The 27,041-nt window shown below is 40.0% G+C and overlaps 1 protein-coding gene across 2 annotated transcripts; it reads right to left on the bottom strand.

Annotated features, from left to right (window-relative positions):
• Positions 1 to 27,041, bottom strand: gtf2e2 (general transcription factor IIE, polypeptide 2, beta). 2 transcript variants are annotated; one of them, XM_063046499.1, is made up of 8 exons: positions 26,647 to 26,808; positions 19,639 to 19,800; positions 16,621 to 16,706; positions 13,798 to 13,905; positions 10,683 to 10,865; positions 8,365 to 8,458; positions 4,523 to 4,638; positions 1 to 977 (listed from the first exon to the last, which is right to left on the bottom strand). In XM_063046499.1, the coding sequence occupies exons 2-8, from the start codon at positions 19,796 to 19,798 to the stop codon at positions 858 to 860; spliced, it is 867 nt and encodes a 288-aa protein (XP_062902569.1). In that variant the 5' UTR covers positions 19,799 to 19,800; positions 26,647 to 26,808; the 3' UTR covers positions 1 to 857. The 2 variants fall into 2 exon arrangements, with proteins under 2 accessions (XP_062902569.1, XP_062902570.1); XM_063046500.1 differs by lacking the exon at positions 26,647 to 26,808 and adding an exon at positions 26,910 to 27,041 and having other exon boundaries at positions 6 to 977.

Genomic DNA, 27,041 nt, shown 5'->3' with positions numbered 1-27,041 from the left:
ATGGGCAAGAGGTATATTCAGAGGGACAGAGGGAGAAAAAGGAGAGTGAGAGAAAGAATGTGTGCATAAAAATGAGTAACAGATGGGGTACGAGGGGGAGGTGGGGCCTTAGCGGAAGTTAGAGAAGTCGATGTTCATGCCATCAGGTTGGAGGCTACCCAGACGGAATATAAGGTGTTGTTCCTCCAACCTGAGTGTGGCTTCATCTCCACAGTACAGGAGGCCGTGGACAGACATGTCAGAATGGGAATGGGATGTGGAATTAAAATGTGTGGCCACTGGGAGATCCTGCTTTCTCTGGCGGACAGAGCATAGATGTTCAGCAAAGCGGTCTCCCAGTCTACGTCGGGTCTCACCAATATATAAAAGGCCACATCGGGAGCACCGGACGCAGTATATCACCCCAGTCGACTCACAGGTGAAGTGATGCCTCACCTGGAAGGACTGTTTGGGGCCCTGAATGGTGGTAAGGGAGGAAGTGTAAGGGCATGTGTAGCACTTGTTCCGCTTACACGGATAAGTGCCAGGAGGGAGATCAGTGGACAACACATGCTTGTTTTTATTATACAATATTCCCCAAACACTTCAGAAATCCAAAAAAAGATAAGAACCCATGATACTGAAAACACATTTTACTGAGCAAGAATCATACCAAAACAGATCTTATCCAATAAGTTAACTCCATAATCGGTAATGCTGGTTTCTATAAACTTTCAAATAAGATTTAAGTAACAGAACTAAGGGATCTCAACTGAAAAAACTATGATCGGTCTTACTGCACTGTGCTTCAATCACAGCACTTTGTTGTATTATTCAGTTCCTGTTCAAGTATTGTTATCCTTGTTCTTTCCATATAGCTACTCTTTGCTAGATACACCTTCAGAGTAGTCTTCCAGCAGTCCTGCCATATGATTATTATGTGCCTTGAATTTCCTTTTTCTCTGAGAAGCAGACTTTTTCCTCTTCTGCACAGATACCTGAAATAAATATACATATTTTTATAAATAATATACTGGTCTTCACTTTAACTGGCTGACAAATATGTTGACTGCTTCTAAAGCAAAAACACACAGGGCGGGGGGGTGCGGATTATACAGAAAATTAGAGGGCAAAGGCAGAGTGAGAGCAGGACGGAACCACGAGAAAAGCACAGGGAAGTGATGCAGCAAGAAAGACAAACGAGGAAGGTGAGGGCAAGGCCATGAAGAGCAGACAGCATGGCAGTGTGCATTGATAGACACGGTACTGACAAATGAATACATGGAGCATTAGAGAAAATCTGCTGCTGTTCCATGATAAAAGGCTTCACTATTTGTATTTCCTAACACCTAGAGGCTACACCATTTCCAGTATTATTCCAATAAAATGAAGCCTATTACAGCACACTGCAAATAAACTCACATCTGGTTCTCTTTCCACAGATGTTGCCTAATCTCTGTTTTTAATATCTGTCTGGGATGCTGACTCTCATTCCAATGTGTGAGTGATAAGCTAGATTTCAGAGCTTGTGCAATCAATGGGACCCTGAAATCCACAACAGTTTAATTTAATATATTCTCTTCATCAGTATCAATCTTAAAAACAATGTTGGGATTCAATTCCTTTCTGAATCCTGGAATCATTAATATTTCATTCAAATATCATCATCTCTATGGTAAAACAACCTTGAGCCATTGTAGATGTGTTAATTTAGACAATTATGTTATTATATTCACTATCTACTACCCTTAGCTATACTCATTGTAAAACAAACATGGCAATCTGTGTCCCCTCAAAGTCTATCCATATCTGTTTATGTACAAACCCTCCACTTCTGGGAGTTTCTTACTTTATCTGCACAATGCAAGATGAATTTTGACTTTAGTATTTCAATGTTCCTGCCCCCAACACGAGTCACAAGCTTGAAACTCCATACTTTCCACACTTGAATCTGATTGGAATTCTCATCTGTGCCCATTTTAAAACAAAATTCTCACCACAATTTTATGGTTAACCTGCAACTAATTATAAAATGATGTGTCAGACTCTCCAGAAAGTCCTCTAACTTGTATGCTTACTCACAAAATTAGTAACGTAAAGAACTAAACCACAGGAAGTCCTTATTCAAAACTGAAGCCATCAAGAAATGTTAACTGAAGCTGACAAGTGGATATGCTTCTCTGCTCACTATTTTGAATTATGTTTCTCACTATTTTTGAATGTTTGCTTGCTATTTTGAATGTTTTGCACCTTGGCCCCAGGGGAACGCTGTCTCGTTCAGCTGTATCTATGTATGGTTTGAATGATAATTAAACTTGTTTTGAGTTGATTAATTTGCCATTAATTTTAATATAGAACTGATGCTCTTCATGTTCCACCTCAAATGTTTCTGGGCTTTTTGAAATTCCAACATGAAAGCAAATAATTTTAGGTTTATTTAAATGACTATAGGGTTATGTTTCATTTCTCTGTGTAACATTTGCTTCATTTTTGTTATCTTCTTGCCTCTTATATAAATCATCTCTCCATGCATTAGTAACATTAAACTACAGAAGAGATACTACAAACGTAATAGTTTTATAGGTCCATTTATGTTGAATATATTGACTGCTGACTTTGTTCTTCATTAATCTGTATTAGTTTTATCTAATCCAAATATTTACTCTTCTTCAGGATAGTCCAATCTGTCTAATATAGATTTCAAGAACTGAACAATTTTTTAATGTCATTTAGAGTACTGATGGTTTTCTTTTCATTCAAAGTGCAATGTGATATAGGTGAATGCCAATATGAAAAGCAAAGGAAGATATCTGGTGCTCCTGATGTGGTGCTCCTGGTGTATCTGGTGCTCCTGATGTGGCCTCCTCTACATTAGTGTGACCAGACGCAAATTGGGGGACTGCTTTGTTGAGCACATCTGTCCCATCTGCCAAAACTAGAATCTCCCAATGGCCAATCATTTTAATTCCTATCCCCATTGGTCCACAGCCTCCATTTTTGCCACGATGAGGCCACTCTCAGGGTGGAGGAGCAACACCTCATATTCCGCCTGGGTAGCCTCCATCCAGATGGCACGAGCATTGATTTCTCCTTCCAGTAAATATTTTTTGTTTCCTCCCCCCTTCCCTCTTCTTCTATTCCCCACTTTGTCTCCCCTCTTACCTCTACTCCTCACCTGCCTAGAACCTACCCCTGGTACCCCTTCTTCTTCCCTTTCTCCCACCTGCTCTCCTATCAGATTTCTTCGTCTCCAGCCCTTTACCTTTCTCACCCACCTGGCTTCACCTATCACCTTCTAACGAGTCTTCCTTTCCCTCCCACCCCCTTTTTATTCTTGGTTCTTCCCCCAACCCTTCCTTTCCAGTCCTGAAAAAGGGTCTTTGCCCAAAACATCAACTGTTTATTCATTTCTGTAGATGCTATCTGACAAGTTCCTCCAGCATTTTGTGTGTGTTCCTCTGGATTTCCAGCATCTGGAGAATCTCTCATGTTCCTGTTGAAGATCTAAAGTTTAGTTAAAGGAAGAAATAAACCTATTGAGCATTTCTGACTGACATTAATGTTAAAATAATGCTAGGCCAAAAATGCAAGCACAATTCCAAGGATCACTGATATACATTTCGGAATTAAGTTGCCAAAACTCTAGCAATTATTTTGCAATATTCTATTGAAACTTAATTCATTGTTGATTAGTCAATAATGTATCCATGTTTTAATGCAAAGGATCTACTGTTTCTTCATTTAGCCATAGTCAGTATAATTATCTTTACTGGGAGAATTAATTTTAAAGTTCAAGAGGAAATTACCAACATATAGATAAAAAGAGAAATGGTTCGAACTCATAAGCATTGGAATAAAAAAGCTTGACTTATTTTATAGGATTCCTTAAAAAGGAAATGTAATTGATAGATGTGGAAAATAAGGTAGATTTGATGCCTTATAGAAGATTACCAGAAAAGATTAGGGGTATTGGAATTAGGGTGAACATACATACAGTGCATAAGTATTGGGTAGAATGGAATGAACATTTGAGAGTTAAGGGCAATATTTCCAAAGTAAAAGAAAACAAACTGTTACTGACCTAGAAAATGCATTTTGGGACATCTTTTGCAATGATTTTTTACATCCATGCAAAAAAAATTATACACAGTCCATTATCTATTGGCACAAGGTTTGAGTCAATGGTGCCAAAATTTAGAGAAAAAACACTTTTAATAGAGTTCCAAAACAATGGTGGCACCATTTGGACTTAATGAATCAATGATGGAAAAATGTAAAGTAAGTTTGACAACTGATTGGACAAATAATACTGTGGTGGAGGCTTTGTAAGAGAAGATGTCATGGTACAGTATACAGTCATATGGCCTGGTTGAATTAATGCACATTATATGCCATATACTTAAAAAAAAATCGTTATACCCATGCTTTTTCACTTTTCAACTGTAGATAAAGAGGAACAGATGACAGCATACATGATGTTAAAAGTTGCGTACGGTTATTTGTGCTGTCTCAAGTGAAGGAGTCAAAACACAAAGGAACATACCACTTTCTTTGGTCCCGTCTCCTGCATTGAAGAAATTCCCTGTTTTTTTAAATAGTCTTCAATCTTCTCTTCATCCATAGAATCCACTGGAATGCTTCTCCACAATTTCTGAAATTCTACAAATAGACGATGTATTATACAGATTTTATTCCTAGTCGTTAATGAAAAGAATGAATTGAACAGGCAGAATCACCCAACAGACGTAGCTGTTAATTCGGTTAATAATGAGATACCTTTCTTCAAAATACCCCCAGCAAACACTTGTGGAAACCTTGAAAGGATTCTGTCTCGTATATACGCTGGATTGCACGAGTATGATGGCATAAAAGGGGCAAAACATTTTAAAAAGTTTAAGTAACTCAAAAATAAAACAATTTTAATATAGTCAACAAGCCAATAGAGATTCAAAATAAATTCCTGTAAAGATTTAAAAATCTGTTAAAACAAATAACCCACCTAAAATTTGCCTTAGACTAACAAACTCTATGACAGTCCTTTGCAACTATTCCTTTTACAGCCAACAGAAGAATATCTTTCGCGCTTTATGATCCAAGGCAAATTTGAATGTCATGTTCATAATGAAATTGTTAGGCAATTAGGCAATTCCCTCGTGGAAGTCAATTTTGATTCTTGGATTGTCCTGAGTTGCTAATTGACGAATATACTCACTATTATGTTTGAATTGGAATTAGTTCATCATTGTCATATATACCAAGGTACAGTGAAAAACCTGTCTTACTGCTCATACAGATCAAATCATTGAGGCAGTACCAGGTAAAACAATAAAAGAATGCAGAAAGAAGTGCAACAGCTCCAGAGAAAGTGTAGTGCAGGCAGACAACAAGGTGCAAGATCATAACAAGGTTGATTGTGGGGTCAAGAGTCCATCTTATTGTACTAGGGAACCATTCAATAGTCTTGTTACAGTGGAGTAGAAGCTTTGAGCCTAGTGGCACATGCTTATGCCAAACAGTAGAGGAGAGAAGAGAGAATGCCCAAGGTGGATGGTGTCCTTGATTCTGCCAGCTGCTTTACTGAGGCAGTGAGAAGTATAGACAGAGCCCATGGAGGGGAGACTGGCTTCTGTGAGGCACTCAGGGTCCAGAACTCTGTGGGTCCTTCCAGTCCTGGGCAGAACAGTTGCCATACTGTGATGCACCCAGATAGGATTCTTTCTATGCTGCATTGACAAAAATTGGTAAGGGTCAACAGGGACATGCCAAATTTCTGTAGCCTCCTGAGGAAGTAGAAGTGTTGGTTGAGCTTTCTTGGCTATGGCATCTACATAGTTGGACCAGGAAAAGTTAATGGTGATGTAGGAACTTAAAGCTCTGAACCTTCTCAACCTCAACATTGTTGATGTAGATAGGAGGATGTGCACTGCCCCCTTCCTGAAGTCAATAACCAGCTCTTATGTTTTGCTAACATTGAGCAAAAGGTTGTTGTCATGACACCATGTTACTATGTTTTCTATCTCATTTCTGTATTTTGACTCATTAAATTTGAAATCCACAAAAATGTGGAGTTTTAGCAATGGCGCCTTCCTTACTTGGAGATACATTTCTAATCTCATTGTTGGACTAAAATATGGTCCAAGATACTTCCTGTGATTAACTCTGTTTTGGTTTATGAACACTTTTTACATTAATAAAAGAAAACACTACCAGGTACAACAATAGCAATGTAGCATCTTGAATTTCTAAATCTACCACCTTGTTTATTTCACTGGTAAACTGGGATACAAGGAAGCCTGCATCATTTAGAGTTGCCAAGTGCCTTTGGCCATTTAAATCCACTTCCTCCAGTACAATTGCTAAAATGTACAAGGTGAATCCTGATCTCTTCACACCTCTTGCATAGTTTCCACCAACGACAGCTAAACATAGGAGAGTGGTGGTGAATAAAATCTTGCTATAATTGAAATGAGCTTTGCTAACATCCCTTCTGAAATACTGTGCAGATTATTTCTTCATCAGCAGATTACCAGAATGGTTATAAAGCAGAGTATAAGCACACATTACCAAAGGTGATTAGATAAACTAAAGATAATCTTACTGAAACTCACCATTTGGTTAACATTGCCCTCTTCCCAAATATTGTTTTCCCAACTTATTTAAATATCTGCAATCATCATTCACCCTTAACCCCAATGATCTTGAAAATTACCTTACCACTCCAAACTCCCTGCCATGAGGTCATATGAGAGGTCCTTGCCCATCAGTTCCTCATTTTAACATCTGCATCCCTTCAAATTTAGCTTATGGCCATGCAATATCTTTATCAAAGCCACAAGTCATCACCGTGACAATTATGATAAACTACTCTTCAACCTTCTAAATTTATCTGCAGCCCATCACGTAATTGACCATTTCATTTCTTTCCAGATCTTTCATCTAATATCCTACTGGATGGTACCACTGTTACATCATTGAAATATAGCCAGAGTCCACTACAATAGTTCCCTTTCCAATCCTGCACCATAACTATCAGACTCCGTTCTGTTTCTACCTCTCAGCAATGTCATCTGAAGGTATTACCTCTTGTACTCCATTTCTTAAACACCTCCTTCAATCACTTCACTGCCTCAAATATGTCACGCCATTTAGCTGACATATGACATGAGCAAAACAGAAATTTCCTGCAACTAAACAGAGTAAGGTCATTGTCACTGAGATACAGCACAGAAAAAGAGCCTCAGCCCATCCAGTCTGTACTGATCAGCAACCACTCAATTACAATAATCCTACATCAATCCCTCTTTTTATTCTCTCCACATTGTCACTAATTTCCCCCAGACTCTGCATCTCATCCGCATATTAGGGACAATTTACAGTGGTAAATTAACTAACTAATCTGCACACCTTTGGGAGGTAGGAAGAAACCAGTAAACCAGATGAAATCCACTCAGATGAAGTGAGAGCATGCAAAATCCACACAAACAGCACCCACGATTGGGATTGAACCCAGATCTCCGACACTGAGAGATAGAAATAATACCACCTGCACCACTCTACCACTCATTCTTTTGATCTGGACCACTAACTCAACCAGCAGGGCAACAGTCTCACCAGATTGTCCAAAACTGAGCCTGAAGACTCACAATCTTGGAGTTTGATGCAAAACTGGTTTTTCTTTACATTTCCATAACCAAAACTATACAATTCTATAACATTTCCCATTCTACCCTTGCATCAGCTTTTCAGCTGCTGATAGCTTCAACCATGCCTTTGCTCCCTCTAGACTTGACTGTCAACTACTGGCCAGCTATCTTCTATCTGTGCTCAACCAAAATCATATTTCTCATCTCTTATCTTCAATTGTTCGTTGCCGTTTTACACTTGTTTCAAGCCTTACAGTACACTTTTAAAATCTTTATCTTTGTTGGATCAATATTCTCACCCCAAACCATCTTACCTCTGAAAATTTTCCCAGCTTTACAAACTTTCTACATCTCTGCACTCCTCATCTTCAGCTGCTTTCAGCCTCCTGAATATCACCATAGCACTACAGCCAATCATACACTGTGTGTAGAGTGCAGACTCCAAAATACCCTCCCTGGAGTTCTATATCCCTCTAAGTCTTCTGTAAATGTCTTTTTACGGTCTATTATCAACTGGTTTAATCATACTCCCATTAAATAATTTAGTACTTTGGGTTAGAGATCCTACATATGCAAACTTTTGATCTTGAAGCCATCCGTTTATCTAAAATAACTTGTTTACAAAATCAAGTTAATGGTAGTTGTGTGTTGCAATACATAGTAACATTTTGTATTACTGGTACTGAAATAAAACTGGACGAATGACTGAGAAGTACATTAGTTTCAAAATAAAACATCTTACCTTCATCTATCGTGAACTGGCAACTTCTGTCATTATAGAAGAGAATCTTCTTTTTATCAGGTCGTGTTACAAACACAATTTGGTCCCCCAATACCTACAGAGGTACACATATGCATGTTACCAAAATCCTTTGATTAAAATAAAAACATGCCAGTTGAGTTCTACTAATTTGATAGTTCATAATATACCTGTTCTTAAATAATGCTCAACGGACTAGAGATGCTGAAAGGAATCTGAAAAAACAAGCCTTGTGAACTTCATCCTTGAGCCTCAAAGTGGCTTGGGAACTACGTAGTACATTGCCTTGGTTCCCCAAGTTCAGAGAAGTACCCATTTGATTGAAAAATAACAAATGTATCTCCTTTATTCAAAAAGGGAGAATGACAGTATAAAAAATAACTATTATCATTAAAAGTTTAAAGAAAAAATCAAAGGAATTAAGCAGTATCGTTTTGAAAATATTTGGAAATTTGGCACATTAAAGGTTTCTGTTTAAAAATGATCATAGTGTAGGAGATAGCATATTGGCATGAAGAGAAGATTGGTTGGCTAATGGAAAACAAACTAGACATTAAATGACATACATCAAAGTTGCTGGTGAACGCAGCAGGCCAAGCAGCATCTATAGGAAGAGGCGCAGTCGACGTTTCAGGCCGAGACCCTTCGTCGACTGCGCCTCTTCCTATAGATGCTGCTTGGCCTGCTGCGTTCACCAGCAACTTTGATGTATGTTGCTTGAATTTCCAGCATCTGCAGAATTCCTGTTGTAGACATTAAATGGGTCTTTTCCTGGTAGGCCACTGGATTTGTAATGGGATGCCAAGTTTCTACATTTATATAAATAAACATACAGTATCATACAAAATTCGTATACACTTTAGATTTTTTTATACAAATTTTGATTTAGATGTTTATTTTTTGTCATCTGTCTTCGTGTATCAGTAGAAAAGAACAAATTTTAGATTTCTAAACATTCATTTTCCAAAAAAAATTAATCTTGCAGAGAATTTTTTTGTATTTCATTAAGGTAACAAATTAAGGTAACCACTTTTCAAAATAAAAACTTAATTTGTAGATACATAGCCCAGTGCTAGATTAAACAAAGATAACAAACAGATTGTAGAAGGAATCAAACTGGGTGAAGGACAACCAAAGTAAAAGGTGAGGGCGAGGCAGAAGTGACAGTTTAACTTTCAAATCATTAATTCTTACACCATGGCAAGAGTGAGCATAGCAACAAGACTCAAGGTGGTCATCCTGCATCAGCAAGGTCTACTCCCAAGCACAAACTTCACAGCAGACAGGAGTTTCAATATGTGCTGTCCAAGCTCTTCTGAAGAGGCACAAAGAAATGAACAAGATTGAGCACCAAAAACGCAGTGCACAGGCATGGAAACTGAGTGCAGCAGGATGACAGGGATGCGCCAAACTGATGTCCCTTCTAAATTGGAAGTCGTCCAGCACTGCTATCAGCTCTGAACTCACAGAAACCACTGGAACCCCATTACTCTATAGGCTAGAGAAGTATTGTCAGAAGTAATCTTCATGGAAGAGTTGCTGCCGAAAAGCCATTCCTCTGAAGAGGAAACAAAGCCAAGAGACTCACCTATGCACAGAAACACAAAGACTGGGGTGATAAACAATGGCAGCAAGTGCTCTGGGTTGACGGGTCAAAATCTGACATTTTTGGCTCAAACAGGAGGCAGTTTATCCGTACAAGAACTGAAGAGTGCTACATGGATGAGTATTTGCAGTTAACAGTGAAGCATGGTGGAGGTTCCGTGCAGGTTTGGGACTGTATTTCTGCAAATGAAATTGGTAATCTGGTTAGAATTAATGGAATCATGGCTTCCTCAGAGCCCTGATCTGAACACTGATGCCTGGGACCTGGCGAGACAGCCAAAGTCTGCAGAAGAACTGTGGCAAGTTCTCTGAGATGCCTGGAACAACCTACTAGCCAATTTTCTTATAAAACTGCACGACAGTGAACCCAAGAGAATTGATGCAGTTTTAAAGACAAAGGTGGTCACACCAAATATTGATTTGATTTAGGTTTTTTTTTAACTGTTTACTGCTCCTCATAATAATTTTTGATTTAGAAAATTTTCATTTCATTATTTTTGAAAGCATCTTCACTTTGCAGAGTGTTTTTTCACATGTGCCAAAGACTTTTGCACAGTACTATACATGCACTACAGAAAAGACTGCTATATTTGCTGATGACACAAAGCGAAGTGAGCAGGGTAAACTGTGACAAGAACCTACAGAATTCTACAGACAGGTTAAGTGACGACTGGGTAAAAGATTCACACAGATACCTTGATAGCTTTCTGTGCATTGGGTAATCCTTCCTCTATGTCTTCTAAGAGGATCCCTCCCAAACCACGCTGATCATGCTTATCCAAAAGCCTTAAAAGAGCTTTTTTATCTCTCAAGTTGTACTTGGGTTTAAAGGCATATTTTCCATCTGTCACATCAATTTTTGGGTTGTTTATAAGTGCCTGTGAAAAAACAAGAGAGATGTAACAGAATAAAAAAAATTCAGGAAATATATCTATTGCACCAATACGTCTGCTTCTTGAAAGTCAGGACAAAGTAAATGTCTATCAGGGCATCAATAATACAACCGCGTATGATGATTACAGAGATTTAGAGCTCTGGGATCTACCAGGTAATAACAGAATCTGTATCAGATTAATCATGTTCAAATTAGGAATATGAAATTAGTTTTAATATATTGATGCAACATTAGATATTGTGACAATGCTGGCCCTTCACCAAGCTAAGATGTATGGGATGGTTTACCTCTATTGAATCTTCATTTCCACCACAGCTACTCACTTATATAAAGTTATCCCAGCTCTAAATTGCCAATGTTCACAGAAACCTAACAGATTCACTAGTTTTGTTTTTAAGAAAAGTAAGTAGCCAAGTAGCCAGTTGTTGCACCAAATTCTCACATCAAAACCAGAGTTAAGTATAAAACCAAGTGGACATCTAGCATTTACTAATCACCAGATTTGGACGTCAAACACGGTTAACCATTTGCTTTCACTTCATTAAAAGTCAGGCCCCCCCCCAGGATTCATCCGGTTCAGTCATTTGTTGGGGTACCAATGATGATGGACATGGAGATAACAAGGGATGTTTAATATGAAAGTGTCTTGATTCATCAGCAGTATTCTACAAGTGGCATTCTTACTTCTTGCTTAATGTGATGTTACAATCCTTCATGGGGCTTGAGGACTCAATGCTACTCACTCCTAACTGTAGCATCACCTCTGGTGACTCCTCCCTATCATACAGCCGAGATATTATGATGGATAGATGAGGGACTAGGGCTGAAATGTACAATTATGTGAGTAATTACTGGCTAATTTGGGAGGTAAAGCTTGAAATTTTAGCATACCTCTGCCTTTCATATTCAGCTTCACTTTGTAGCATAACCCTAAAAACTAAAAAAAACAAGTTGTTCTACAGACCAAATCAAAATCACCATCGTCAACAGTAATTTCTATTCTCATGGTGCCTTTAAGTTACCAGCATACACCAAGATATCTCATGGGTGCGTGTGTTGCTCAGGATTTCCATCATCTGCAGAATCTCGTTTTCGTCACTTCCTTGAATTCCTTTCCATTCATCACCATTCCCAATCCACATTTCTTTTTCTGCCACTGGGGCAGAAAAAACTCCCTTCAGCTATTTCAACATTTTGAAAATGTTTTCTCTTTGGACTTTTAGCTCCATTCTCTGCCTTTTCTGTAGCTTCCAAACTGCCCGATCCCAAAATGGCCTTTATTTTTGATATTCTAATCCTCATTAAAACCAGTCTCCCATTATCTCCCTTACAACTCTTGTCCAAATTCTACCAAAAACACACAAGTTCACATGCATTCCTCATGACACACCTCACCGCCACCTAAATCAATTCCTGGTATTGCTCATCTAACAAATGATATTTGATGAGCAACATTTCCTCTAACTAAATGTAGTAACTTTAAAGCCTCTGTTTATAGTCCCAGCCTAACCTCTCCAATCCTCTTACAACATCTAAGACGCTCTTTAAAATTCTGTTTTGAATAAGCAATTGGCTCCCTATATTATTTGATGCCAAATGTTATTCAGTAATAGCAATGACAAAAATATGATTTTTATTATTGCTACAAGTACAGAAATCACTAAAATAAAATGACAAGGAAACCAAAATTGAAAAAACTCTCATATCAAGGAGTGGAAAATATGAAGGAATGGCTATGCTGGTTAGATTCCACTCCGAGTAATGTTTGTTTCTGTGTTCCATAACCCATGAAGAATATGCTACCCTGGAATGGTTGCAGCTCAGATTTAATGGAAGGATATCAAAGATAGATAAACTTAGTTCCGAAGACCATTTGCAGAGACTAATTTCATATTTCCTGAGTTTAGAAGAGTGGGTTAATTTAACTGAGATGTGCAAGATGTCTAAAAGACTTGACAGTTTAGAGTAGTTTCACTTCACTCTTTCCTGGTGGCTATCCTAGAGGACGGTAGCAAAGTGGTTAGCTCAATATTTGACCGTACGAGCAACCCAGGTTCATTTCCCACTGCTGCCTGTAAGGAGTTTGTCCGTTCTCCCCGTGACGTGGTTTCTCCCTGCTACTCCGATTTCTTCCCACAGTCCAAGGTAGGCTAATTGACAATTACAAATTGTCTCGTGACTAGGCCAAGGTTAAATCAGGGCTTGTTGGATGGCATGGCTTGAAGGGCCAGAAGGGTCTACTCAGCACTATATCTCAATAACTAAACAAACAAACAGTCGTCCATGCCTAATCTAATTTTTTAGTATTTATTATTAAAATTAGAGTCGAGTCATTCAAAGATGATATGAAAAAAAACTTGCTTTGAAAACTATAATTAACATTTCTGTTAGGGTATGGAAGATCGTTAAGGTCTTTTACAGCCATAAACTAATTAAACAGCAAAACAGGTTCGAGAAATTGAAATTTCTATATATGCCTGTTCCTGAATTTAATCTCGTCCTCAGACTCAAGCACGTAATCTAGATTTTAGCATTCAAGAACTGCTCCGTAGGGTGAGATATCTTTTCGAATAAACTCCAAAAACTCTCTCAAATGGATGCAAGATTCCAAAGCACTAAAGCAAGATTGATAACACCTGGCCAATATTTATCTTTCAAACATAATAAGGTTATCTGTGTTTTTTTCTCATTGCTGACAACCCCTTTGGCAGCAAATTAGCTGCTGTTTCACTCCAATATTGATTACAGTTTAATTAGCAGAGTGGTTATAAACTGATTTTGAACATCTAAATGTTATGAAAAAAGCTTTATAAATTCAGGTAATTTTGTCTTCTATTTCACTTGCAATGTTCAATGTCACAGTCGCATAGATTGGTAAAGATCACAGTCCCCAACCAGCTGTACAAGTGCCTCACCTCTGTCATTAACCATTGTTTCTGCCTCATGCCAATGTCCAAGAGTTTAGTCTCATCCAGAATTTCATCCAAGGTCAATGGATGGGTATCTCCACGCTGGTGGCGTGTCTGCATAAAAATAAATACATTTAACAAACAAACAATACACTTATCCAATACCTTTTCACACCAAATCATCAAACCCATCTCAGATCTTGGCTGTAAGGTTGAGTTTAAAGAACAATTTTATGGATGAAAATACAGAAAGACAGAAGTTTTATGATTGGAATTTTAGAGTCTATGGCCTCTACAGCTGAATCCTGCTTGCCAATGAAGGAGTGTTTAAATCTGGGAATGGACAAGTCATTAGACTTGGAGGAGTGCTGGTAACCCAGAGGGCTCTAGGACTGGAATATATCCATTAACAGCAATTACCAGTGCTCAGACTTCAAGTGAAAAAATAATCCAAAACAACATTTATACCCATCAAAATCCTTTCAGCCTCTTTTCCTTCGTCCACCTAGCAAACTGTTTAACTATAAACTCCAGGCAATGAAGTTTTACAGCTGTGTATTAAACTTGCCTCTCAATCAGTTCCAAATATTTTACATTTCGTGGTCCCACAAATTATAGATGCCAAAAGGTTCAACTCTACCTGACCCAGACTCAAATGCCTAGAAGCCCTAACTATATCCAACTGCATCTCCTGTTTTTGGTCAGAAATGACTTGAGTGATAAAAATATGTAATTCATTGGAATATCTGAGACAATTATTACAAATGTATTTAAGAAAAGTTAGGTAAGTACATTAAGGTAAGAGCAAAAGGATTGCAACTGGCAAAACTAGTCCTCCTGAAGCTCAGAGTGATCACTCATGCACGCAGCTGAAAGAAATGGGTGAGATGTTAAATGGATCTTTCTGCATCTGTATTTACTCTAGAGATGGATACAGAGTCTATAGAAATGAAGCAAAACAGCAGTGATATCATGGACTGTATACAAATTACTGAGGAGGTGTTTGCTGTCTTAAGGCAAATTAAAGTGGATAAATCCCCAGGCCCTGACAAGGTGTCCCCTTGGACCTTGTGGGAGGTTAGTGCGGAAATTGCAGGTGCCCTAGCAGAGATAGTTTAAAAGACCCTAGCAATGGGTGAGGTGCTGGAAGACTGGTGGATAGCTAATGTTGTTTCATTGTTAAAGAAAGGTTCTACAAATAAGATGGGAAACTATAGGCCAGTAAGCCTGACCTCAGGGGTGGCCAAGTTACTGGAGGAATTCTAAGGGACTGGATGTACAAGTATTTGGATAGACAAGGACTGATTAGGGACGGTCAACATGGGTTTAAGTGAGCGAGGTTGTGTGTAACAAACCTTAGTTTTTCAAGGAAGTTAACAGGAAAGTTGTTGAAGATAAAGCAGTGGATGTTGTCTACATGGGCTTCAGCAAAGCTCTGACAAGGTCCCACATTTGAGGTGGGAGAAGGTTCAATTGCTTGGCATTCAGGATGAGGTAGTGAATTAGATTAGACGTTGGCTTCATGGGAGCAACCAGAGAGTGGTAGTAGATTCCTCTCTGACTGGAGGACTGTGATTTATGGTGTGGAACAGGGATTGGGAGTGGTTCTGTTGTTGTTTGGCATTTATATTAACAACCTGGGTGATAATATAATAAACTGGATCAGCAATTTTGCAGATGACATCAGGATTGGATTGCCAGGAAGGCTAATACGGGTTCATAAATGACAGAAGGAAATTAATGCAGACAAGAATTTAATGAGGTTTTACACTTTGGGAGGGTTTACATGGTGAGTGATAGGGCACTGAGGGATCTGGGAATAGAGATCCATTATTCCTTGTTGCTAAGTGAAACTACACTGTACATACATTATATCTACTTGATATAGTTTCACCATGGGAGGCCAATTAAGAAAGTTGCTTTGGAAACTAACGGTGAATCACTTTAATAGATACACTTGTGCAACGATACTCTATCAAACAATGTATCATGCACTCATTCAAGCTCATCAACTAGCCACTGAGCACAGGACATCCTGAATCCGTACTCTTGTAATTAGGCAGGGAAAGACAATAAATAAACTTAATCTTAACTGGCCTTAATCAGCACCCCTCATTACAATACCATGGAAGTATGGTCATATCACGTGATTTTGTCTATTTTCCAGCTTATGGACATCTGCAAAACCAAAACCCATTTGTAAGTGGGTAATGGCCTGGGTCATATCAAGTGGGGGGAAAAGCACAAGGAGGGAGAATACAGTGAGAGTCACACAAAATACTCTCTAATATTGTTTCAGTCTCATGGTGTGATCTGAAACCTGAATTGAGTTGCCCAAAAGACGGTCAGAAATATGGAAGGTAACAACATTCAAAAAGTTTGGAGAGGTAAATGAGGTTAGAAATCAGATTATTACTAGTAAGAAGACAACAATCAAGACTTAATTTTAAGACATGAGTCAATGGTGTGCTGAAACTAATCAATATCCAATGAGAAAAACAAACATCTAAAATGTAATTATTATACAGTGACAAGCATTAGACAGGAGAAATAAACTGAAATACTCGCGTATTTTTGCAATGTTAGACAAGTCCAAGAATTTTTTCCACCTGCGGGGAGTGAGAATAAAGGGAGAGAGTGTAGATACAAGTGCTGTAAGAAAGCAGCTCATCCCATGAGATCTACACAGAAACTTAGCTACCGCAAGCTAGACTTGCTGACATAGCATCTGTAAAAGTGTGGAACCTTAAAAACGTTCAATATCCATTTTAATGTGAAATCAGGAATGCTAACTATTAACCCTAGCAGTAATAGATAAAAGCAAATTACCTTCATGTAATTCACTATTTTAGCAAGAACTCCAAATTTGTACCCAGTGCTTCCTGGAAGTGCCCTGTATGATAAAGATCCATTTTCTGAAAAAAAACAATACCTTTATATAAAATGGAAATATATTTTTAAAAATCTCATTGCTAATTTATAAAACTACTTTGGAACTGTCACTTTTTGCTCTTTGGGAGTTTTTTGTTGCGAATAATTTCAATAAATCTGTAAACACTGCAATCAGTACTGAAGCTATCAAGGAGGAAATCGCAACCTGTATTAACAAAGGGACAGAGTTTCAAAGCACTTCTACATTCAAGATCCTTCTATTTCAAAAAAATTCACTTGGAATCATAGGCCCTTTGGTCTGCCACATACATGCCATCCATCTACACCAATACCATGTACCACCACCTGGTCAATGGCTTACTGTGCCTCAACAATTCAAGTGCTCGTACAGATAAAGGATTAAATGCTGAAAGTCTATCTTCTTCCATCATCTTCAAATGTTTTCTGAAACCTTGGGTGAAATTCTTTTTCTCTCAGATTTCTTTTAACCTTTCACCTTAAATCTACGTTCTCTAGTTATATCAAATCAAGTTTAATTATCATTCAAGCCATACATAGATACAGCTGAACCAGACAGCATGCCACTGGGGTCAAGGTGAAAAATATTCAAAAATAGCAGCAAACATTCAAAACAAACAGAGTAATAAGTTCAAAGAAGCATTATTCATTTGAAAAAAACATATATATAGTCCAAGACCCTAAGTGACAATGTACAGCATCAATGGTAAAGCATCAATTGTAATCCCGGCAGTGCACACAATCCAGCCTGTCATTCCACCACTCGAACACGGGAGGGCAGCACCAACAGGCGAGGCCAGGCCCCAGCCGAGCTCAACCACGTTGTAGCGCTTCCGTGTCGCTCACCAGTCTGCAGTAGCAGGTAAGCCCAAAGCTGTGTCCTAGTTCTTGCTACAACTGATTCTACACAGCTCTCACGACGACTGTCCCTCCATCAGACAAGAGTAACAGGTCTGAGGCAACTTACATCATCACTGTCCAACAGTGTTTCATGATGCAAGTGAAATGTCTAAGACAACCGCTCATGGTTTTAGTGCACCAACTTCAATGCTTCAGAGTAGCAGGTAGCAACACAGTCTGCAGTCAAGTCATCTCCTCCAAACCCAAACCAGCCCCTCCAACTTCCCGGCGGGCTCCTTCGACAACTTGGCCATTCTCTTCACCACCACCCATCCTCAGACCGGCTCCACTGCCGACACCAGTGCAGCTAGTCCGATCAACGAGCAGCATATGATGGCATAACCCTGCAATACCCGATGTTCTTGGAGTAGAATTGGCACTGGATTGTAAAAAAAAACACAAATTTTATAAATTAAAAAAGCACCTTTGGTTAGCCCGAGACCACTGCGTTCACACGTGCCACCATCTTACTGGGAGACATCAGCATTAGGAGCTTCTCATTATCCACACTGTATCTGTCCATCCTAATTCTATATCACCCACCTCCTGGTAAATATTCTCTGCACAGTCTCCAGTACTTTTTAGGTCCTTCCTAGAGTGTGGTGCCCAGGACTGCATGCTGTAGTACTCCAGCTGTGGTGTTTAATAAAATTGTACAATAACTTCTATTATTTATATTCTATAAACCAGCCAATAAGCCAGTATCCCACATACTTCTTCAAAACCTTATTTACTTGTGCAGCCACCTTTAAGAATACTTGCGCTGGCACACCAAGGTTCCTGTTTCACAATAGTCCCTGGGCCTCAGCATTATGCTGTCCTACACTTATTACATCTCCCAAAACAAAATCACATATTACTCAGTCAACTTATTGAACAACAAATTCCAGAATTGCCAAGTGAAATTAACTGACGCAAGTTTACAGAATCATTGCTAGTGACAGTAGTAAATTCTGTTATATACACTGCACAAAAACTTACTATTTTCCTTTCAAGAGCAAGATTAGAAGATAAAAGGAAGAAATTTTCTTTAAAATGTGGACATTTCTATGTTAAGGAGGAAATACTGTTTCCATCCTGGAAAGAATTTCACCATTTTTCCTCTATAATTATCCAAAAAAATTCAAAATTCATCTGACAGATAAAAACATTCTATTCCTTAAACTTGTTTGATTATTAGACAGAATTGATAAAGTATGCTGGTAAATATACGACACCAGCATCATTCTCCTCCAATTCACCTTTAAAGGATTTTATTTGTAAAACGGTTAAGTCTCATTCCAACGTAATACGTCCTGCAGATGGTTTTACTGGAGCAGCTCAAATGACCTTCTCAATTTCTTGTCAGAACCCATATTAAAAAATATTAGCACATGGTGGAAAAATTACCAAGAGAAAAACTGTTTCATTTCCTTTAAGCTCATAGATCTGAGGAATTCAACTTAGGATTTCTGACAGATGCTTAGATGAGCATCTGTCAGAATGGAAAAGTATTACCCTGAAACATGCAGAGTAATGTCAGTGAAGTCAGTGTTTGCTTCATGACCAAGTAATATTGATGGCAGCTGAGATTTCAGCATGTGTTCCAACTTAAAAATACAAGAGCTGCTGTCAGCAAACTGACATTAACCTGCCCTTAGCATGGAATTTTAAAAAGAAATAAGACTTTTTGCTAAATGCATAGCAGTAATATTAGTTTAACAATATATTCTATTCAAGTAATTTTTAACAATTTATGAATTGTTAATTTAGATTTTATTGAAAAGTGCTTTAAGTTTTACTCTTAAAATATTATTTATTTTAAACAAATATTTTAGAAGATCTTTGAATGTTTGAGCCAAGCCTGGATACTTAGCCATTTGTAGGAAACTTTCATTTTGTGAACAGGATTAGGTGTCCCTTTAGTAATTTCAGACTCGCAAAATTCTTAAAGCCTTGCCAACAGCAATAATCCCAGCATTTTCACAAGCTGAAGGTTGGGCCATCACTTGGGGAAGGGTCATTTAGTCTTTATTTTAAGGACATGCAGCCGATTACCTGAATTTGATTTTGAGGCACCTCCTTGATCTGACTTCGGTTTCTTCTTTTTAGAACTAGAGGAACCTGAAGAGCAGGGCACTTTTCGTTTTTCTACAGCAGGAGTGGAAAGGGCACGCTTCTTGAACAGCTCCCTTTCTTTCAGTAATGCTGGATCCATTTCTGAAACACAATTACTTCTCTTTTACAAACATGGGAAAGCAAAACACAGCAATCCAAAGAAAATATGTAAAGATTTGCTGATTGAAGCCCATATTGACTCCAAATAGGTCAAGTTCCCATTTTGTTCAAAACTGAGGAATCTCAATGGCGGCCACAAACGCAATTGATCTTTGGCCAAACTTCGGAATATCTCAAAAAGACTGCCCACACTGTTCAACAGTTACTGTACAATGAAGATAACAAATGAATACAAGAGTCTCAGGCAAGCACCAGATGACGAGAATACTTGTAACACGGTGAAAGAAACTGGCAGAATAAGAGAAACGAAGTATGCAAATCCCATGACAACATCTCCATTTAGCAGCAGTATTGGTGTTACTTTGCTGGTACTGAAATTAAAATACCCCTTCATGTCACAAGGAATAAATATATTGGCCAGAAATAAACAGTCAACAAAAGACACTTACAAATTTATGAGAATATTTAAAAGAAACAGTTGCTCAAGTCCAGATGAACGAAAATGCAATAGTGCCATAACTAATCTCAAACCATGGAAATTTATAAAGAATCTGCTTTAAGTCCATCAAAGCAAAATAAATTGGATTAACATTTTCAAGCACACCCATACCAAAACGACTCACCCCAATTTCACTACAGTATATCATCTAGTGTTTTCTGTGAACAAGATTTTACAGTACCTTTTTGAAATGGACTATTTCATGTCAATGGTATAACTTACCTTCTTATTCATCATCTCCCTATTGGCAGAAAACTAGTTTGGCAGGGGTATAGGAACCAGAGTGATGGGGCAGCTGATAAACAACTAGATGCAGTCTGTAATGAGACTGTGAGGAAAGACAGGTGGATAATAGGGTCAGTTGGATGAGTTAAAGTGTAACACGGGGCCAAAACAAAAAGGGTGATGAATAGAAGATTGAAGGTGTTTTTATTTGAATGCATGCAGTACACAGAATAAGGTACGGAACTTCCGGTAAGATAGCAGCATGCGCGATCACAGCAGCTTCTACAGGGCCAACCAAAGGTGTTATTGTCATTTAAAAACTTTCTTTTTTTTTTACGATAGCAAGACCCTGCTGGACACTAAGAACTTAAAGAATACTTTAACCCTATCAGCGAGTCGCTTATTGGCAGAGAAACTGAAGGAGCTGGACTTGGTGCGGTTCGTGCTGCTGCCTGCGTCAGAGACACAGGAGGGGTCCGTGTCCAGAGGAGCTGTACAGTCTAACAGACAGCCATCGTCTTAGGTGCTTTTCTTGTGATCGCAAGATCCTATTGGACATTGTTAATATGGAATGATGTAAGTCCAATTGACTGATTTATTGGCGGACGACGGGTGAGCTGCGTGGTTTTGGTTGTAGCTGGGACTAGGCCACAAGCACGGTGTTGCCTATACACAGCCACGCAGGAGAGAGGCACCAGTGTCGGTGCACTCCATCGGAGGTGGTGTAGTGCAGCATCCAAGCTAGAGATGGTACTGCCCGAGTGTTTGCTCGACAGAAGACAAGCCCCCTAATTGGTGGTAAGGAATGTTAGCATTCATTTCGAGAGGACTAGAATATAAAAGCAAGGATGTGATGCTAAGGCTTTATCGCAGGGGTCCCCAACCTTTTTTGCACTGCGAACTGGTTTAATATTGACAATATTCTTGTGGACCGGCCGACCCAAGGGCGGGGGGGTAGGGTTGCCAACAGACAAGAGTAGCAGTCAAATACTTTGTGTTTACCCCGAGAAAGACGACAATGACCACGAAGCCTTGCACAGGCACCTGTGTGCATGCCTGTATGTGATTTTTTTCCCACAAATCATTTTAGGTGATTCTGTTCGGTGGGGGGGGGCGGGGGGGGATGTTAATCACAACCGGAATATAAGTGATAAGTGGCTAATACACTCAATTATGTTTCTAAAAGGGTTTCTCTAATGAATTTAATATTAAACACACAGCTCATATTTTCCTCGCATGAATATAGTGATAAGTCAATTATCAGGGGAGCTTGAAGTAAGTGTTGAACGAACTTCCAGTAGAAGTGGTAGAGGCAGGTTCGATATTATCATTTAAAGAAAAATTGGACAGGTTTGGACAGGAAAGGAATGGAGGGTGTAGGTCAGTGGGACTAGGAGAGAGTAGCGTTCGGCACAGACTAGAAGGGCAGAGATCGCCTGTTTCCGTGCTGTAATTGTTATATGGTTATATAACTCAATAGCATAACATTTTAAGTAACGTTTGGATGTTAAACACACAGCACATATTTTCCCCGTATGAACATATAAAATCATTGCAATGCACCAATATCGCTGAATCAGTGGGAGCCCTGGGCTTGTTTTCCTACAACAAGACGGTGCCATCGAGGGGTGATGGGAGACAGTGATACTCGAAGGGGGTTCCTTATGTCGAGTCTGTTCCGCAGTTTAGTTTTCGTTGCATTCATTGCAGAGATATGTTGGAAATGGAAGCAACGTTTTCAGTGCTTTCGTGGTTATCTCAGGATATTTAGCCTTGACTTTGATCCAGAATGCCGGCAGAGATGTTATGTCAAACGTACTTTTCAGCCCGCCGTCATTTGCAGGCTCTAGGAGTTGATCTCCTTCCCGTGCTGACATGGATGACGCACGGGCAATCACCTCGCATGCGTTCAAGCTCAACAGTGGCCGTGACAAGGAATGAGGAAAGGTGCAGCGGAGTCATATCGCCAAAAAATATCGTTTCCTCGCAGCCTGGTAACACAGGCTTTTTCGGCCCGGTACCGGTCCGCGGCCTGGTGGTTGGGGACCGCTGCTTTATCGGAATTTGGTCAGACTGCATGTGGAGTATTGTGAACAGTTTTTGTGCCCTTTATCTAATAAAAGATTTGCTGGCACTGGAGAGGATCCAGAGGAGGTTCACGAGAATGATCCCAGGAATAAAACGTATGAGGAGCTGTTAATGGCTATGGGTCTGTGGTGAGGAAGGCAAATGTGATGTTGGCATTCATTTCAAGAGGAATAGAATACAAAAGTAAGGATGTAATGTTGAGACTTAAAGCACTGGTGAGGCCAAACACAAAATACTCTGCAGATGCTGGGGTCAAAGCAACACTCACAACACACTGGAGGAACTCAGCAGGTCGCGCAGCATCCGTGGAAACGATCAGTCAACATTTCGGGCTGGAACCCTTCGTCAGGACTGAAGAGGGAAGGGGCAGAGGCCCTATAAAGACGGTGGGGGGAAGGTGGGAAGGAGAAGGCTGGTAGGTGCCAGGTGAAAAACCAGTAAGGGGAAAGATAAAGGGGTGGGGGAAGGGAGGCAGGGAGATGACAGGCAGAAAAGGTGAAGAAGGAATAGAGGAAAACACAATGGGTAGTAGAATGAGGCGGAACCATGAGGGAGGTGATAGGCAGCTGGAGGAGGGGGCAGAGTGAAATAGGGATAGAGGAAGGAAGGGGAAGGGGGAGGGGGAAGGAATTACCAGAAGTTGGAGAATTCTATGTTCATACCAAGGGGCTGGAGACTACCTAGATGGTATATGAAGTGTTGCTCCTCCAACCTGAGTTTAGCCTCATCATGGCAGTAGAGGAGGCCATGTATGGACATATCTGAATGGGAATGGGAAGCAGAGTTGAAGTGGGTGGCTACTGGGAGATCCTGTCTGTTGTGGCGGACGGAGTGGAGGTGCTCGACGAAGCGGTCCCCCAATCTGTGTCGGGTTTCACCGATGTAGAGGAGGCCGCACCGGGAGCGCCAGGGCCACTCTTGGAGTATTATGAACAGCTTTGGGCCCCTTATCTTAGAAAGGATGTGCTTAAGTTGGAGAGGGTTCAAAGGAGGTTCATAAAAATGATTCCAGGATTGAATGGCTTGTCAAATGAGGAACGTTTGATGGCTCTGGGCCTGTATTCACTAGAATTCAGAAGAATGAGGGGTGACCTCATTGAAACCTATCAAATAGTGGAAGGCAAATATGAGGAAATCTGCAGATGCTGGAAATTCAAGCAACACACACAAAATGCTGGTGAACGCAGCAGGCCAGGCAGCATCTGCAGGAAGAGATTTTGGGCAGAGACCCTTCGTCAGGACTAACTGAAAGAAGAGATAGTAAGAGGCTTTGATAGAGTGGATGTGAAGATGTTTCCTATGTCAGGAGTGTCCAAGACCAGAGGACAGAGTCTCAAAATGGCGGGGGGGGGAGAAGAGGGCTTTTAGAATGGAAATGAAGAGGAATTTCTTTAGCCAGAGGGTGGTGAATCTGTGGAATTCTTTGCCACAAAGACCTTGCTTTCACAACTGCTTATGTACATTTAAGGCAAAGGTTCTTCATTGGTGAGGGCATGATGGGGTATGTGGAGAAGTCAGGAGATTGGGGCCCAGAGGAAAACTGGATCAGCCATGATGAAATGGCAGAGCAGACTCGATGGCCCAACTGGCTTAATTCTGTTCCTACATCTTATGGCTTTGTGCTCTCATTGGAGTTTAAAAGAATGAGGTGGGGAGGAGGAATCTCACTGAAACCTATTGAATATTGAAAGGGCTAGATAGTGTGGATGTGGAGAGGATGATTCCTGTAGTGGGAGGAGTCTAGGACCAGAGGGCACAGCCTCAGAATTGAGGGATGCCTATTTAGAACAGAGATGAGGAAAAGTTTCTTTAGCCAGAGGGTGGCCAATCTGTGGGATTCGTTGCCACAAACAGCTGTGCAGGCAGAGCCATTGGGTATATTTTAGGCGGAGGTTGATAGGTTCTTGATTAATCAGGGCTTCAAAGGTTACAAGGAGTAGGCAATATTATGGGCTTGAGAGGGATAATAAATTAGCCATGATATAATGGTGAAGCAAACACGATGAGCCAAATGGCCTAAAAATGTTCATCTCTGAGCCACTTCCAAGCATTGAAAAATCTAACATCCTTCTGTAAAGGATATCTCCAATCCTTCCAAATTGACTCAGGTGACGCCTTGTCCAAGGTAGTTGATTTTTAATTCCTCCTTAGATCAGGAATAATAAACAAGTTCTAACATTGCCTTTCTCCAATTTAGAATCTCATCCCGAGGATCAGAGCTAACCACTTCCATAACTATTTTGAATCTAATGGCATTATAATCACTAGATGCAAACACTGTCACCTGCCCTATCTCATTCCCAGTATTCTCTAGTTAGGAGCTCTATATATTGATTAAGAGAACTTTTCCTAAACACATTTAACAAACTCTATCCCATCTAGCCTTTTCCCAGTCAATATGTGGAAAGTTAAAATTACTTACTATCACAACCTTAGGTTTCTTACATGTGTCTGCGATCTCTCTACAAGTGTGGATTGGGGATTGGGACAGGTTGTTCTCTAACAAAGGTGCTCGGTAAGTGGAAAACCTTCAAAAGTGAAATCTTGATTGTATAGATTTTGTTATGCTCCTGTTAGAATAAAAGGCAAGGCTAACAGGTTTAAGGAACCTTGGTTTTTGAGAAATATTGAGGCCCTGGGTGAGAAAAAAGAAGTGCTTAACAGTTATAAGCAGAAAGGGACAAATTGGGTACTTGAGTATAAGAAATGCAAGAAGAAAAATCGGGAAAGCTAAAAGAATGCATAAGATTGCTTTAGCAGACAAAGAGAATCCCAAGGGCTTCAATGGATGCATGATAGATCAGAGTAGTTATTTATGCATGTAGCCAGAAGAGTTTGGAGATCTTAAATGGATTTTTTTTTTGCATCTGTATTTACTCAGGAGATTGACACGGTGTCCAAAGAAATGAGGCAAAACACCAAAGTCAAGGAACCTATACAGATTATAGAGGAGAAGGTGATTGTTGTCCTGAGGCAAATTATCGTGGATACATCACCAGGGCCTGACAAGGTATTCTCTCAGATCTTGTGGGAGACTAGTGCAGAAAGTGGAGGGGCCCTAGCAGAGATATTTAAAACATCCTTAGCCACTGGCAAAGGTGCCGGAGAACTGCTGTTCATTATTTAAGAAAAGCTCCAAGAATAAGCCAGGAAATTATAGGCCAGTGAGCCCTACATCAGTTGCGGGCAAGTTATTGGAAGGGATTCTAAGTGACCGGATATTATTTGGATGGACAGTGATAGATTAGATATAGTCAGCATGGCTTTGTGCATGGTAGGTTGTACCTATTCAATCTTACAGAGTTGATGAAGGTAAGGTATTTTAAACTTGTACAAAAGAGCAAGAATTTGTAAATAAAAAAAAAGAACAGCCAGAAGGCCCAAATTTACTTTTGTGGTTCTACACTTTACATTTCTAAATAATTGTTTCAATAAGACCATAAGATGTAGGAGCAGAATTAGAACAGTTGGCCCATCAAGTCCGCTTCATCATTTCGTCATGGCTGATCCATTTTTCCCTCTCAGCTTCAATCTCCTGGCTTCTCGCCGTATCTCTTCATGCCCTGATTAATTAAGAACCTACCAACCTCTGCCTTAAATATACTCAGTGACCTGGCCTCCACAGCCACCTATAACAGCGAATAAAATATACACCAGAAAAGAACCTGAAGTGATAAAACAGAAGCAAGGTTAATTCTTCTCTTACATGGATTTCAACTAATGGCTTAATATGAGGAAGTTCATAATTTTTAAGCAGTTATTGCTTTTTCTTTGGTTGCTCACTAACATCTAATTGCCGTGAAAACAGAATGACACACAAGCTAGTGAGGTTGGTAAAGGAGTTGGTGAAGTTGCCTGCATTCTTTCCTCAGGTTTCTTCCCCGACTAACCGTGGGAAGAGGGTTTCCAGATTATGCCATATTAATCGTCCCCCCACCTATCACCTGCAGTCTATCCGCGTTCATGTCCAGCATGGTCCCGACTTCCTCTAAAAGTTTACCGTTTTTGCTGCTCACCTATTCAATACCATATGAATGAAATAAGAATTTTTAAATACTGCCAGGGCCAATATAACGTTGGCCGAGCGACACGACCACCGGCCAGTGCGTGGGCCTGCGGTCATCTCACTCACGGTCCGTTCCGGGAACCGGAGTCGACGTGAACACCGGGCGGCTGAGGAAACCCAGCCCGATACACCCGGCGGCCGAGGAAACCCAGCCCGATACACCCGGCGGCCGAGGAAACCCAGCCCGAGGTGTCAGAGACTCGCAAACGGTACCTGAACTCCAGCCCACGGCCGCTAATAATCCGGGAACCGGTCTCCGCGGCAACCCCCTGATCACCGGGGCTCTCTACCAATCCGACTCCGCTCTCCCTGTCGCCTCAAATTATTGCACTTCCGGCTCCCCGG

This window comes from Mobula hypostoma, chromosome 4 (genome assembly GCF_963921235.1).
Source record: "Mobula hypostoma chromosome 4, sMobHyp1.1, whole genome shotgun sequence".
Taxonomy (NCBI): domain Eukaryota; kingdom Metazoa; phylum Chordata; class Chondrichthyes; order Myliobatiformes; family Myliobatidae; genus Mobula; species Mobula hypostoma.
Note: the sequence above shows the minus strand (reverse complement) of the source record. Positions and strands in the feature narration are given on the sequence as shown.

Coding starts and splice junctions, on each gene's coding strand:
- gtf2e2 (XM_063046500.1), bottom strand. CDS start 19,798: ATGGATCCAGCATTACTGAAAGAAAGGGAGCTGTTCAAGAAGCGTGCC. Junction 16,707..19,638: donor TGCCTCAAAATCAAATTCAG/GTAATCGGCTGC, acceptor GTTTTTTTTCAG/AAAATGGATCTTTATCATAC. Junction 8,459..10,682: donor ATGCACAGAAAGCTATCAAG/GTATCTGTGTGA, acceptor GTACCTCTGTAG/GTATTGGGGGACCAAATTGT.